The sequence below is a fragment of the Sclerotinia sclerotiorum genome, genomic scaffold, assembly GCF_000146945.2.
Source record: "Sclerotinia sclerotiorum 1980 UF-70 scaffold_4 genomic scaffold, whole genome shotgun sequence".
Taxonomy (NCBI): Eukaryota; Fungi; Ascomycota; class Leotiomycetes; order Helotiales; family Sclerotiniaceae; genus Sclerotinia; species Sclerotinia sclerotiorum.
The window spans coordinates 263567-277758 of record NW_001820832.1 but is presented as its reverse complement, the minus strand read 5'-3'; the positions used below and the strand labels follow the sequence as shown (position 1 = coordinate 277758).

Genomic DNA, 14192 nt, shown 5'->3' with positions numbered 1-14192 from the left:
GTTATCATCTTAGCCCTGTCGATTATTTTGTCAATGATTTCATTTCTGTGTACATAGCTTGTAATCTTTCGGCAGTCAATATTTCAAAGGAAGACAATATTTACCATCCATTCATGATCAAGCCATTTTAGGAATATATATTCTGATGTACAAATCTCATACTCTGCGACGGCTTCAGAGCTGTTCCAAGACATATACCAATTCGAGATGCGCCTATGCTACCACTCCTTATAGCACACCAGCGCCATATGCCTCCAGATTGACAGAAGAAGATATCAATCGGGCCAGGACATATTGTTCCAATCTTATCCAGTTAGTCCTGCGAGTTTTGTGAGTTTTTCAAACCCCCATGTCTAATCGATTCTAGAAAATTTGATTCGCCATCATATACTCTACAGACATTTATTCCTCCCTCAACAAGAGATGCATACCTTTCCATTCGTGCTCTCAACATTGAATTAGCTCGAATACCAGATATTGTTTCTAATCCAACTGTCGGAGCACTGCGGATGCAATTCTGGCGAGATAATTTGAATCGAACATTTGCGAATACACCTCCAAAAGAACCTGTTGCTATTCTCCTACATCATGCGCTCACATCCCTTCAATCGCGATATGATGGAATCAGTACAAGTGTGATGAAAGGATGGTTCATGAAAGTCATCAATACGAGAGAGAAATACATGGATAATCGACCTTATACAAATATGGATGCGGTTGAGATGTACGCGGAGAATACATATTCTACATTAATGTATTTGACATTAGCAGCTTTACCTCTTCAATCTATGGCAGCAGATCATGTTGCAAGTCATATTGGTAAAGCGGCTGGAATTGCTGCAGTCTTAAGAGGTTTGCCTCTGATAGCATTTCCGCCACCACCAAATCATCATAGCAACAATGCAGCCTTTGGGGGTGCTCTTGGTGGTAGTGCTGGAGGCCGTCAAGGTGCAGTTGTTCTACCGTTGGATGTTATGGCAGAATCTGGTGTCAAAGAAGAAGACGTTTTAAGACATGGAGCTGAAGCTCCTGGCTTAAAAGATGCTATATTCACAGTGGCGACAAGAGCAAATGATCACTTAATCACCGCCAGGGAGATGTTGAAGAATCTCCAAGCAGGTAAAGATGCAGGTCACGAGTTCGAGCATCAAGGTGAGGATGGTCACTACTATGCAGAAAGTGAAAACACCCAAGTTAGCGATATAGAAAGAGGCTTTGGCGTTTTCATGCAAGCAGTTCCTACGAGATTATGGCTTGAGAAACTGGAAAAGCTGGATTTCGACATATTTAGGCCGGAACTGCTGGCAAGAGAATGGAAGTTACCATACAAGGCATACTGGGCATATACTCGACGAAACTTTTGATGTAATAGCATCAACAATGAAGTTTTTGAATCAAGGATACTTAATCCTGCTGCGCCGAAATCCGTGGCTCAATATCACTTACTGAAGTCCCAAGCATTTGAAGATGTCGTGAATTCAAGCCATATTTGCATTGACCCCAAAACTCCTGCAATGAGATTCTACACCCAGCCCAATTTTCGACACTAATATTTGATTCAAATATTAACCGTGATAGTGTCCGTCATGATCTAATTATCCAATTTTTCAAAAAGCCATCCCTACACAATTAGACCATAATGACCATAACACCACAAATCAACTATCCCATCCCAACTTCCAACCTCCACTTCAAACCCATCCTCAACATCTCCACCCAACCCCTATTCTCTCATTCCCAGGTCCATACCTAGCATCTCTCTCCCCACACCTCCTATCCGCATACATTCCATTATTCCTACACTCCCACGAACAATACTCATTAACAAACTTTGGAAGAACATTCCAACGATTCGGCAAACATTCGCGTGGGAATTCAAAGGGAAGACCCGGTCGTGCTAATTCTCGCGGATCGTTGATGCGTGCTAATTGTGCGTAGAGAAGGTAACAGTTGGATCCTGCGTGCAGTGTGCGGTGCCCGCATAGAGGTTCTATGCTCCAGTAATTACACATTTTGCTTGGGTTTTGTTTGGCTCAGGTGAAGTATGGAAGCTGGAAGCTGGGAGCTGGGAGCTGGGAGCTGGGAGCTGGGAGCTGGGAGCTGGCTAAAGGATGGAGATGGAAGATGGAGATCAACTCGAATGGTTGGATAGATCGCAATCACAGCTACAGCACAAGAGAAAAGAAGACTTCGGGATACGAATACATTAAGTATATTTATACAGGAAACACAGGCATGCATGATTTATGACTTCCCCCCGGAAGAGAAAACCCATCAATAACCAATGTGACACAATAGTTTTCTATAATGTGAGTCTTCATTTGCTGTATGCAAAGATAACTCTGAGTTGTAAGGCGGCTCATCATCCCCGGGCATTCAAACGAACCACTTAGACTAGAAAATATCCCGATGACTAGCGAGAGATCGCGGGCAGATAGTAGATCCTCAAATCGGAATTTGACAATGGAATTGATTGTGAAAAGGAGATGTTGATGCTTAAGTTTGGTACCTTTTGCAAACCTCAAACAGCTACACAAGAAGATGAGATGGTGGGACCCGCGTCAGCTGTTTGTTGAGCCGCTGACTGTGAAGGAGATTGTTTCATGCAGGGTGTGAAGAAAAAATTGAGAAGATTAGATCGGGCAAAGATGATCTTTGTATTACCCTGATCGGAAGAAATAGTTTGCTAAGGATGGGTCACGGGAAGCTATGATCATGCTCAACGATTTCTAGAAAGAATTAAGTACAATTAAAATGCTTCAATTTCCAACAAGTCTGGGTATAACGAAACGAGAAGATAGCACTTGAAATCTATTGTGGCAGGTTCTTCTTGAGTCTTTCCTCATATTGTCCGAAAACCGGAACATCAGGCTCTGAAGCGACTGAGACACTTTGACCACTAGCCTTCTTGCTGTTTAGCTCTGTTGTGATTGCATCAACGTCGACACTGAGATAATCCCTCAAAAACTTGCCAACTTCAATGTTCTCGTGATTTCCACGGAGGACATCAGCACCATAACCATAAATATTAACATCAACGGCAGAGTGACCATGAGTTGACCAGCCGATTTGTGCTCTGCGGCTGATGATATCAGCAAATGCATAAGCGGAAAGAGCCGGGTTGCTAATTATGAGGTCGATTTCTGCATCGCTTGCGTCCATTACTCCGAGGCCCCCCTCAACGAGTTCCTCTTTCACAAATCGTCTATACGCAGCGTCTCCTTCGGTGGATGCCTCGGAAGCAATGTGAGCCCGTAAAGCTCGAGAAAGATATTCTGAAGAATGGGAAGCATTTGCTAGTACCTCGGGGTACCATAAATATTGTGGGTATGAAGGATTTAGTTCTGAGTGTGATATTAGCAATAGGTCATATCATGAAAAGCTGTTATATCTTACGTCTGGCAACAGATAAACCCCCGGTTTCGTGGTCACTAGTAGAAACTAGGGCACCTTCGGTATCACTCTCGTCCAGGAAATCAATGACACTTCGGAAAGCTCGATCGTATGCGAGTACTTCATGAACTTGCGCAGCCTGCGAACAACAGTCAGTCATGGTACTTGTTACGACAGGCTTTTCGACCACTTCTTCTGAAATGATCGATTGAAACTTACTGGGTCATTGCCATGGCCAGCATGATCAATTCGACTACCCTCGATCATAAGGAAGAATCCTTTATCGCTGTCTTTTGTTGCGGCTTCGAGTGCGGTCAAAGCTGTTCTTGCCATTTCATCGAGAGAAGGGTAGATATCATTCATGTTCCGTCTATCAAGCTCGAAAGGAACGTCAGTGTCGGAAAAGAGGCCTAACAACGGCAGCTTAACATTCTTTCCGAGCTTTAACTTGTCGAAGTCATCTCTGGTATCGATGTAAGTCCACCCATATTTGTCTTGCGCCAATTTTGTGACATCACGACTATCAGCTCTGCAACTCGATTCTGATGTATTGGGTAAGAAGTGACAGCGTCCACCACCCAGCATCAAATCAACAACTCGATGTCCAAGAGGGTGCTCGCCAACCTCCTGTAAAGCTATCGAGTCCTCCTGCAATCGGTAATCAACGTGCGAGGCAAAGCAAGCGGGAGTCGCATCCGTTATATCTGTTGTAACAACCACTGGAGAAGTTAGCATTTCGATGACTCCCTGAATTAATTCGGTACTTTGTCACCTACAGCCCGTTATGTAGCCAGCCCTCTTTGCAGCTTCAAGTACAGTCCCGCAAGGGCTATGATCTGGCAGCATAGAAATAGCACCGTTATAGCTCTTCCTTCCACAACTGAATGCTGTAGCTCCTGCAGCACTGTCTGTGACAAGACTGCTGCTTGATCTCGTGCGGGATGATCCGATGAAATGTTGATCGAGTTGAAGAATATCATTGATGGGTAAATCTCCTTGAAATTGTCGGAAGCTTCTCGTCAAGCTCAAAGATGCCGGGCCCATTCCATCACTCACCATAAAAATGAGATTGCGCTTCCCATTTTGCTTCGTCTTCTTAGGGGATTGTTGGCTTCGCGATAGTAAAACGCCCAGTACGATGACAGCAGCAGTAGCGACAACAGCCCAAGTAAAGAGCCCGATCTCTCGCCAGAATCCAGGTCTCTTCGCTTCATAGGAACTCTTTCGTCGATTACCAAGAAGGGCATCGTCTTCGGCAGCAGCTCTTTCCTCGGAATTCGAGGAAGAAGGTCGCCCTGACGCGAATAGCGGGCTGGTATTATTCGGCGCCATTGATTATTGCGCTGAGAGTATTAGGTTGTAGTATGTAAGTAGAAAGCTATCTATAATTGAAAAATATAAACCCGCCGACAGAAACCTACCGCTGGGATTGGCAACTTGATGTTGGCAACTCTATGATGTCAACCTGGTTATGAGACAGAGCTCACGCGGCAGGCAGGGTAATGAGTCAACGCGCTGTTTTGTCTGGGCAACCAACATATCGGTGAACAAGGAGTGACAGACAATCGCAATACAAATCAAAGTATAAATCCGAGTCAGGACATGATTATTCAATTACCGAGAACCCGCTGAAGATAATGATACCGATACCTATCTGATAAGACCCAATCCTAATCAAATTTTATGATCGGTGAGATGAGGTAGTTATTGAGTTCCTCTCTAATGCAATAGGGTGCACAAATTATGTGAACAATCAGCTTGATAACTTTGGGTGGTGGTAATCTTGGTCTTTTTTTTAGCGCTAGCACACAGATCGCAATACCGATGAATTATGACGATTTTTGGTACTTTTGAGATTGAACCATTTGGAAAGCGATTTGTACCACCATTTGAGACTAGATTTACTGTATTGGGCTTTTCGACAAAAATTATGTAGAATAGGGCTGTCCGAATCAACCTGATATCACGATACCACAAATCGAAAGTCACAACATTGCATCTTGCCGGAATATATGCATGGTTCAAATAGGCTGCTGGGCTAGATTCAAGAGTCTGTCATGGTTTGATATTGGAGATGTACATCTCTGCGAATGTCTGGCTTGTCGAATGAAACTAATGATGGGATAAAACAACCGGCTCACGTACTCGTAAATTATGTCGAACTTTTCTTTGCAAGATCTTCATAATTGCTCGGAAAACCTGATCATTTGTCTGCTTCACTAACCGGTGAACAGATCCAAATCGAGCCCCGTTCACTTTGCGCATTCTGACGCCAACCTCACAATGGACAAGCACTCAGTATAGTCGAAGCTCATAGATTTCGTGGAAGCCCTGAGATTTATACAGCTATTTCCTGCTGCGATTCATCCAGCCTTCCCGGTCGAACACCAAAGGACCCAGAACTAATCATCCACTTAACGCTTCTTTTGTTGAGACTCCTTGAGAACCTTCTTGACAATCTTCTGCTCCTCAATCAAGAAAGCTCTGACAATGCGATCTCTAACGCAGTTGGCACATCTTGATCCTCCGTAGGCACGTTGAACGGTCTTCTTTGGGCGGGAGATCTGGGAGTATTCGCGGGGTCGGAGAGCTGGGATCTATAGAAAATGAATTAGCATTTTGATCACCATTTGCGTGACCAAATGTCCATCATAATTAAGTGTCGCCGCTTTCGAGAGCCCGGGAGCCATGTATTGGCGATTGTTGAGTAACAATTGGGTACGTAGATAGATGCTTCGCGCTTGTATCCTCCATTGCTAAGCCACTTTCGAGTTTCCGCTGTCCCCCGCAAACCATCGAGAAATATTTACTTACACCTGGCAACTTGATTCCGCAGTCACCGCACTTTGGTGCAGTACCGGCCTTCTTGATGTGGAGGTAACGAAGCTCGCCGCCGGGAGTCTTAACAACTCTGACCTTGTTGGATCGAGTGTTGTATCTGTTTTAATCAATATATGGCTTTTCCAACAATAGATAATTGAGACTCACGGGTTTCGGCGTCTGTAGGTCAATCTGTTGGACGACATATTGGCGAATTTCTGGTTCGGTGGTCGATTGAAGTCGTTGGTGTTGTCGATGGATCTTGAGTTTTCAATCAATTTCGAAAAACTCTGGGTGCGTCGATATTTCGCTTGAGCTATTGCGAATATGGTTAGATCACAAAACCAAAAATCATTGATGCCCCATACTTACATAATCGGTCATTCAGGCAGCCAGCTAAAACTAAGATTTATCAAATGGGTGCACTAGCGGGTCTTACCTTGAGCTCGTCCGAATAGTGTTAAAATTTATCTAAACGCGCTCGCGATTGTCAATATCCACCCACTTTATATCATCAACAATAAAGTGAAGCTTTATTCAGAAGGGCAATTTTTGATGGAATTTGGGACTCGGTACCCAGGACATTAAAAATGTCATCAATACCACCACCTCCACCGCCTGGATGGAGCTCTTCGGCGCCTCCATCAATGCCTCTGGGCGCGCCACCCGGTGCTCCTCCTCCTCCAGGTTATCGACCACCAGCGGATCCACATGTTGCGAAGTTTGCGCAGAAGAAGAAGGACTGGTTACGATCTCAGCGAAATCGATTCGGCGAAAAACGAAAAGGTGGCTTCGTAGAAACTCAGAAGGCTGACATGCCCCCAGAGCATCTGCGAAAGATCGTTAAGGACATTGGAGATGTATCACAAAAGAAATTCAGCAGCGACAAACGAAGTTATCTCGGTGCACTCAAGTTTATGCCACATGCCGTCATGAAATTGTTGGAGAACATGCCAATGCCTTGGGAGTCTGCGAGGGAGGTAAAGGTGCTGTACCATGTCAATGGTTGCCTGACTTTGGTTAATGAGATTCCACGAGTTATAGAACCAGTGTTCCACGCACAATGGGCTACGATGTGGATTTGTATGAGAAGAGAGAAGAGTGACAGAAGACATTTCAAGAGGATGAGATTCCCGCCATTCGACGACGAAGAGCCGCCCCTATCATGGTCGGAGAACATTGAAGACGTCGAGCCATTGGAGCCAATTCAACTGGAACTTGATGAGGGGGAAGACGGCGCTGTTTTTGAATGGTTTTACGAGAATCGACCACTTCTTGATACTCCACATATCAACGGCCCGAGTTACAAGGAATGGAACCTTACGTTACCTCAAATGGCAACTTTATATCGATTGAGTCGGCCATTATTAAGTGATTTGGTTGACAAGAACTACTTTCACATGTTCGAGCTGAAAAGCTTCCAGACCGCCAAAGCTTTGAATGTTGCGATTCCTGGTGGTCCTCGATTCGAACCTTTATATAAAGATGTGGATCCTAATGATGAAGATTTTGGAGAGTTCAATGCTATTGATCGCATCATCTTCCGAGCTCCAATTAGGACAGAATATCGTGTAGCATATCCCTACCTTTATAATTCACTGCCTCGCAGCGTTAAGCTTTCCTGGTTCTCGCATCCGCAAGTGGTATACGTTCGTGCCGAGGATCCAAGTTTACCAGCATTTTATTTCGATCCCGTCATCAACCCAATCTCTTCAAGATCCGTCGCCCCTAAAAATATCACTATCAGTCACGAAGACGAGATATTCGGACCCGGAAATAATGAAGAGCCAGAAGAAGACGCTTTCAGATTACCAGGTGGTGCCGAGCCATTTCTAGCAGATGAGGAGTTGTACACAAGCGAGACCGCTTCAGCAATCTCTTTGTGGTGGGCACCATTTCCGTTTAATCGAAGATCTGGTCGCATGGTTCGGGCACAAGACGTACCTCTAGTAAAACAATGGTACCTTGAGCATTGCCCTCAGGGTCAACCAGTAAAGGTCCGAGTTTCATATCAGAAGCTTCTGAAGACTTATGTCTTGAACGAGCTGCATAAGCGCAAGCCGAAAGCACAGAGTAAACAGAGCTTGATGAAGTCGTTGAAGCAAACGAAATTCTTCCAGCAAACAACAATTGATTGGGTTGAAGCTGGACTTCAAGTCTGCAGGCAGGGTTTCAATATGCTAAATCTTCTGATTCACCGCAAGAACCTCACATACCTACATCTTGATTATAATTTCAATTTAAAGCCTGTTAAGACATTGACAACAAAGGAGAGAAAGAAGTCTCGATTCGGCAATGCATTCCATCTCATGCGAGAGATCTTGAAGATGACCAAGCTCATCGTTGACGCACAAGTTCAGTATCGCCTCGGCAATATCGATGCTTTTCAACTCGCGGATGGTATTCTATATGCTTTCAATCATGTTGGTCAGCTGACTGGAATGTATCGTTACAAGTACAAGCTGATGCATCAGATTCGCTCATGTAAAGATCTGAAGCATTTAATATATTATCGATTCAATTCTGGACCCGTAGGTAAAGGACCTGGTTGTGGTTTCTGGGCACCTGCTTGGAGAGTTTGGCTCTTTTTCATGCGTGGTATAATTCCATTACTTGAAAGATGGCTTGGAAACCTCCTCTCTAGGCAGTTTGAAGGACGTCATAGCAAAGGTGTTGCAAAGACAGTCACGAAACAACGTGTTGAGTCGCACTTTGATCTTGAGTTGCGAGCATCGGTCATGGCCGATCTTCTTGATATGATGCCGGAGGGTATCAAGCAAAACAAGGTTCAAACGGTACTTCAACATCTTTCAGAGGCATGGAGATGCTGGAAGAGTAATATCCCTTGGAAGGTTCCAGGTTTACCGGCACCCATCGAGAATATCATTCTTCGTTATGTGAAGAGCAAGGCAGATTGGTGGATTTCTGTCGCTCACTACAATCGTGAGCGTATCCGTAGAGGAGCGACTGTGGACAAAACCGTTGCAAAGAAGAATCTTGGTCGTCTTACAAGACTTTGGCTCAAGGCTGAACAAGAGAGGCAGCATAACTATATGAAAGACGGTCCATACGTGTCATCCGAAGAAGCTGTCGCCATCTATACAACCACTGTCCATTGGCTGGAGTCACGAAAATTCTCACCAATTCCATTCCCCAGTGTTTCCTACAAGCACGATACCAAAATCCTCATTCTTGCTTTGGAACGTCTTCGTGAAGCATATTCTGTGAAGGGACGATTGAACCAAAGTCAGCGTGAGGAACTGGCCTTGATTGAGCAGGCTTATGACAGTCCTGGAACCACTTTGGAGAGAATCAAGCGCTTCCTACTGACACAGAGAGCTTTTAAAGAAGTAGGAATCGATATGAACGACAATTATAGCACAATCAACCCTGTATATGATATCGAGCCTGTGGAAAAGATTAGTGATGCCTATCTTGACCAATACCTCTGGTATCAAGCTGACCAGCGCCACCTTTTCCCTGCCTGGATCAAGCCTTCCGATTCCGAGGTCCCGCCCTTACTGACCTATAAATGGGCTCAAGGTATTAATAACCTCGACAAAGTATGGGAGACCGCAGATGGAGAGTGTAATGTTATGATTGAAACACAATTATCCAAGGTATACGAGAAGATCGATTTAACTCTTCTTAATCGTTTGCTTCGACTTATCATGGACCACAATCTGGCTGATTACATATCGTCCAAAAATAACGTTCAATTGACCTACAAAGATATGAATCACGTCAACAGTTACGGAATGATCAGAGGTCTTCAATTCTCGGCCTTCGTTTTCCAGTACTATGGACTTGTTCTCGACCTCTTGCTTCTGGGCCTCCAACGCGCTAGTGAAATTGCTGGACCACCAGCAGGTCCTAACGATTTCCTCCAATTCCGCGATCGGGAGACGGAAACAAGACATCCAATCCGTCTATACACAAGATATATTGATCGTATCTGGGTATTTTTCCGCTTTACGGCCGATGAATCGCGCGATCTTATCCAGCGCTTCCTTACAGAACAACCTGATCCTAATTTTGAAAATGTCATCGGCTACAAAAACAAGAAATGCTGGCCAAGAGATTCTAGAATGCGTCTCATGAGACACGACGTCAATCTTGGCCGTGCTGTTTTCTGGGACTTGAAGAACCGCTTACCAAGATCTGTTACCACGATCGAATGGGATGATACCTTTTCAAGCGTATACAGCCGAGACAACCCGAATTTACTTTTCTCCATGTGCGGTTTCGAAGTACGAATTCTCCCTAAAATTCGTAACCAGAATGACGAATTTCCTGTTAAGGACAGCGTATGGTCCTTGGTCGATAACACCAGCAAGGAGAGAACGGCACATGCATTCTTGCAGGTCACAGAGGAAGATATCGCGAAATTCAATAATCGCATTCGTCAAATTTTGATGTCATCTGGGTCAACCACATTCACAAAGATTGCTAATAAATGGAATACAACCTTGATCGCCCTCTTCACATATTATCGTGAAGCAGCTGTATCAACGGTCAACTTGCTGGATACCATTGTGAAATGTGAGACGAAGATTCAGACCAGAGTTAAGATTGGTCTTAATTCTAAGATGCCTTCTCGTTTCCCTCCTGCTGTTTTCTATACACCAAAGGAACTTGGTGGTCTTGGTATGATTTCCGGATCACATATCCTCATTCCTACGAGTGACAAAAGATGGTCCAAGCAGACAGACGTTGGTGTTACCCATTATCGTGCAGGAATGAGCCATGATGAGGACACTCTTATCCCTAACATTTTCAGATACATCATACCATGGGAAGCTGAATTTATCGACTCCCAGCGTGTGTGGACTGAATATTCTCAGAAACGTCAGGAGGCGAATCAGCAAAATCGAAGGTTGACACTTGAGGATCTTGAAGATAGTTGGGATCGTGGATTACCTCGTATCAATACACTTTTCCAGAAAGATAGAAGCACCTTGAGTTTTGATAAAGGATTCCGCGCACGTACTGAGTTCAAGACATACCAACTTATGAAGAGTAATCCATTTTGGTGGACTAGTCAACGTCACGATGGTAAATTGTGGAACCTTAATGCCTATCGTACCGATGTTATCCAAGCACTTGGTGGTGTTGAAACCATTCTTGAACATACACTCTTCAAGGCGACAGCATTTCCATCCTGGGAAGGTCTCTTTTGGGAAAAAGCAAGTGGATTTGAAGAGCGAGTAGACCCTTGCCCCCAAGTTTGAATGAAAGTCTACTAACATTTAAAAATACAGGTCTATGAAATTCAAGAAGTTAACGAACGCTCAAAGATCGGGTCTTAATCAAATTCCCAATCGTCGCTTTACTCTTTGGTGGTCGCCTGTAAGTTATATGATTTTATTTCTGGCAAAAGAGTGTCTCTGATTGTCAAATTTGATCGGGACGATGAAGTCTCATGAGGCACACTTATGGAGCTCAACGTGCGATTTACTTCATGCATCGCTTGGTCTCCTCAATCCACTTTGCAATGCCCCGCGCGCCCTAAGATAATGAATAACAAGCTGACGTTTGGTTTAAATCTAGACTATCAACAGAGCCAATGTGTATGTTGGTTTCCAAGTTCAATTGGATCTAACTGGTATTTTCTTGCACGGAAAGATTCCGACTTTGAAGATATCACTTATTCAAATTTTCAGAGCACATCTTTGGCAGAAGATACATGAGAGTGTGGTCATGGATCTCTGTCAAGTATTTGATCAAGTTAGTCGATCCGTACCCTCTAAAGCCTTCCTTCACAAGCAATTACTGACTTTCCCGACCTTATAGGAACTTGAACAACTTGGTATTGAGACAGTACAGAAGGAGACTATTCATCCTAGAAAGTCCTACAAGATGAACAGCTCCTGTGCCGATATTCTACTGTTTGCAAGCCACAAGTGGAATGTAACTCGCCCATCTATTCTATTCGACACAAAAGATGTAATTGAAGCTACTACAACGAACAAATTCTGGGTAGATGTCCAACTTCGTTACGGAGACTATGATTCTCATGACATTGAACGATATGTCCGAGCAAAATACCTCGATTACACAACTGACAGTATGAGTATCTATCCTTCCGCCACAGGTCTGATGATTGGTATTGATCTTGCCTACAATCTCTACTCGGCGTATGGGCAATACTTCCCCGGTCTCAAGCAATTGATTCAGCAGGCTATGGCCAAAATCATGAAGGCAAACCCAGCCCTGTACGTCTTGCGTGAACGTATCAGGAAGGGTCTCCAATTGTACGCTTCTGAAAGTAATCAAGAGTTTTTGAATTCTCAAAATTACTCCGAACTTTTCAGCAACCAGATTCAGCTTTTCATTGATGACACAAATGTTTTATCGTGTTACCATCCACAAGACTTTCGAGGGTAACTTGACGACCAAACCGATTAACGGAGCAATTTTTATCTTCAATCCTCGCACTGGTCAACTCTTCTTGAAGATTATTCATACAAGTGTTTGGGCAGGACAGAAACGTCTAGGACAATTGGCTAAGTGGAAGACTGCTGAAGAAGTTGCTGCTCTCATTAGATCATTGCCCATCGAAGAGCAACCGAAACAGCTTATTGTTACCAGAAAGGGTCTTCTTGATCCACTTGAAGTGCATTTGCTTGACTTTCCGAACATCTCAATTCGTGCTTCCGAATTGCAATTACCATTCCAGGCTGCCATGAAAGTCGAAAAGCTCGGTGACATGATTCTTCGTGCCACTGAACCTCAAATGGTTCTCTTCAATCTTTATGACGAATGGCTCAAATCAATTTCCTCATACACCGCCTTCTCACGTTTGATCCTTATCTTACGTGCTTTACATGTAAATCAGGACAAGACGAAGTTATTACTTCGACCTGATAAGACTGTGATCACTCAAGAGCATCATATTTGGCCCACATTATCAGACGAGGATTGGATCAAGGTCGAGACTCAACTGCGTGATCTCATCCTTAATGATTACGGCAAAAAGAACAATGTCAACACTTCCAGTCTTACCAGCAGTGAAGTTCGTGACATCATCTTGGGTATGGAAATTAGTGCTCCATCAATGCAACGTCAACAGGCGGCCGAGATTGAAAAGCAGCAACAAGAGCAGCAACAGCTTACAGCTGTCACAACCAAGACTCAAAACGTTCACGGAGAGGATATCATTGTTACAACTACCTCGCAGTTCGAGCAACAAACCTTTGCATCGAAAACTGAATGGAGAACGAGAGCGATTGCAACCTCGAACTTGAGGACGAGATCTAACAATATCTATATCTCCTCTGACGATGTTAAAGAGGATGATCATTACACGTATATCATGCCCAAAAATATCTTGAAGCGCTTTATTACGATCGCGGATTTGAGAGTTCAAGTAGCTGGATATCTATATGGTTCATCCCCTCCGGACAACGACCAAGTGAAGGAGATTCGTTGTATTGTAATGGTACCACAAATTGGTAGTACACGCGACGTACAATTGCCTCAGCAGTTACCACAGCACGAATATCTTGACCAAATGGAACCTCTCGGAATTATTCATACTGTTTCTGGTAACGAACCGCCGTACATGACAGCTATGGATGTTACTCAACATGCACGTCTCATGAACGCGCACAAGTCATGGGATAAAAAGACAGTCAGCATGACGGTTTCATTCACCCCAGGAAGTGTGTCACTAGCATCGTGGGCGCTCACGCCTCATGGTTACAAATGGGGGTGCAGAAAATAAAGATCTTGGTAGCGACCAGCCGCAAGGCCTTCAGCACGAACATGGGCGAGAAGTGTCAGCTCTTTACTTAGTGACAAGATCCGTGGATACTTCTTGGGTATCTGAGACAAACTCATGGAAACTATAGTTTCATGGGGAAGGTGCTTTTTGGAAAGCTTTGGAGAAAGAAACCCAGTACACGTTGGAGAATTGATACACCCTGGCGCAATTTCGTACAACGACGTAACACCGACCCTTTTACCATTTTCCAAAA

General features: G+C 44.1%; 5 protein-coding genes across 5 annotated transcripts; 3 read left to right on the top strand and 2 right to left on the bottom strand.

Moving 5' to 3' along the window:
- Positions 1–707: 707 nt before the first annotated feature.
- Positions 708–1364, top strand: SS1G_03211 (hypothetical protein; the record flags this gene model as incomplete). Its single annotated transcript, XM_001595073.1, has 1 exon — positions 708–1364. The coding sequence occupies one exon, from the start codon at positions 708–710 to the stop codon at positions 1362–1364; it is 657 nt and encodes a 218-aa protein (XP_001595123.1).
- Positions 1365–2811: 1447 nt separating this feature from the next.
- Positions 2812–4725, bottom strand: SS1G_03210 (alkaline phosphatase; the record flags this gene model as incomplete). Its single annotated transcript, XM_001595072.1, has 4 exons — positions 2812–3344; positions 3397–3532; positions 3613–4112; positions 4170–4725. 4 exons carry the CDS (start codon positions 4723–4725, stop codon positions 2812–2814), a joined length of 1725 nt encoding a protein of 574 aa, XP_001595122.1.
- Positions 4726–5807: 1082 nt separating this feature from the next.
- Positions 5808–6419, bottom strand: SS1G_03209 (60S ribosomal protein L34; the record flags this gene model as incomplete). The annotated part of the gene is made up of 3 exons (XM_001595071.1): positions 5808–5990; positions 6208–6331; positions 6382–6419. The coding sequence occupies 3 exons, from the start codon at positions 6417–6419 to the stop codon at positions 5808–5810; spliced, it is 345 nt and encodes a 114-aa protein (XP_001595121.1).
- A 384-nt stretch (positions 6420–6803) lies between these two features.
- On the top strand, positions 6804–11444 carry SS1G_03208 (conserved hypothetical protein; the record flags this gene model as incomplete). Its single annotated transcript, XM_001595070.1, has 1 exon — positions 6804–11444. One exon carries the CDS (start codon positions 6804–6806, stop codon positions 11442–11444), a length of 4641 nt encoding a protein of 1546 aa, XP_001595120.1.
- Positions 11445–11729: 285 nt separating this feature from the next.
- Positions 11730–13939, top strand: SS1G_03207 (conserved hypothetical protein; the record flags this gene model as incomplete). Its single annotated transcript, XM_001595069.1, has 3 exons — positions 11730–11783; positions 12007–12467; positions 12535–13939. 3 exons carry the CDS (start codon positions 11730–11732, stop codon positions 13937–13939), a joined length of 1920 nt encoding a protein of 639 aa, XP_001595119.1.
- Between the last annotated feature and the right edge of the window lie 253 nt (positions 13940–14192).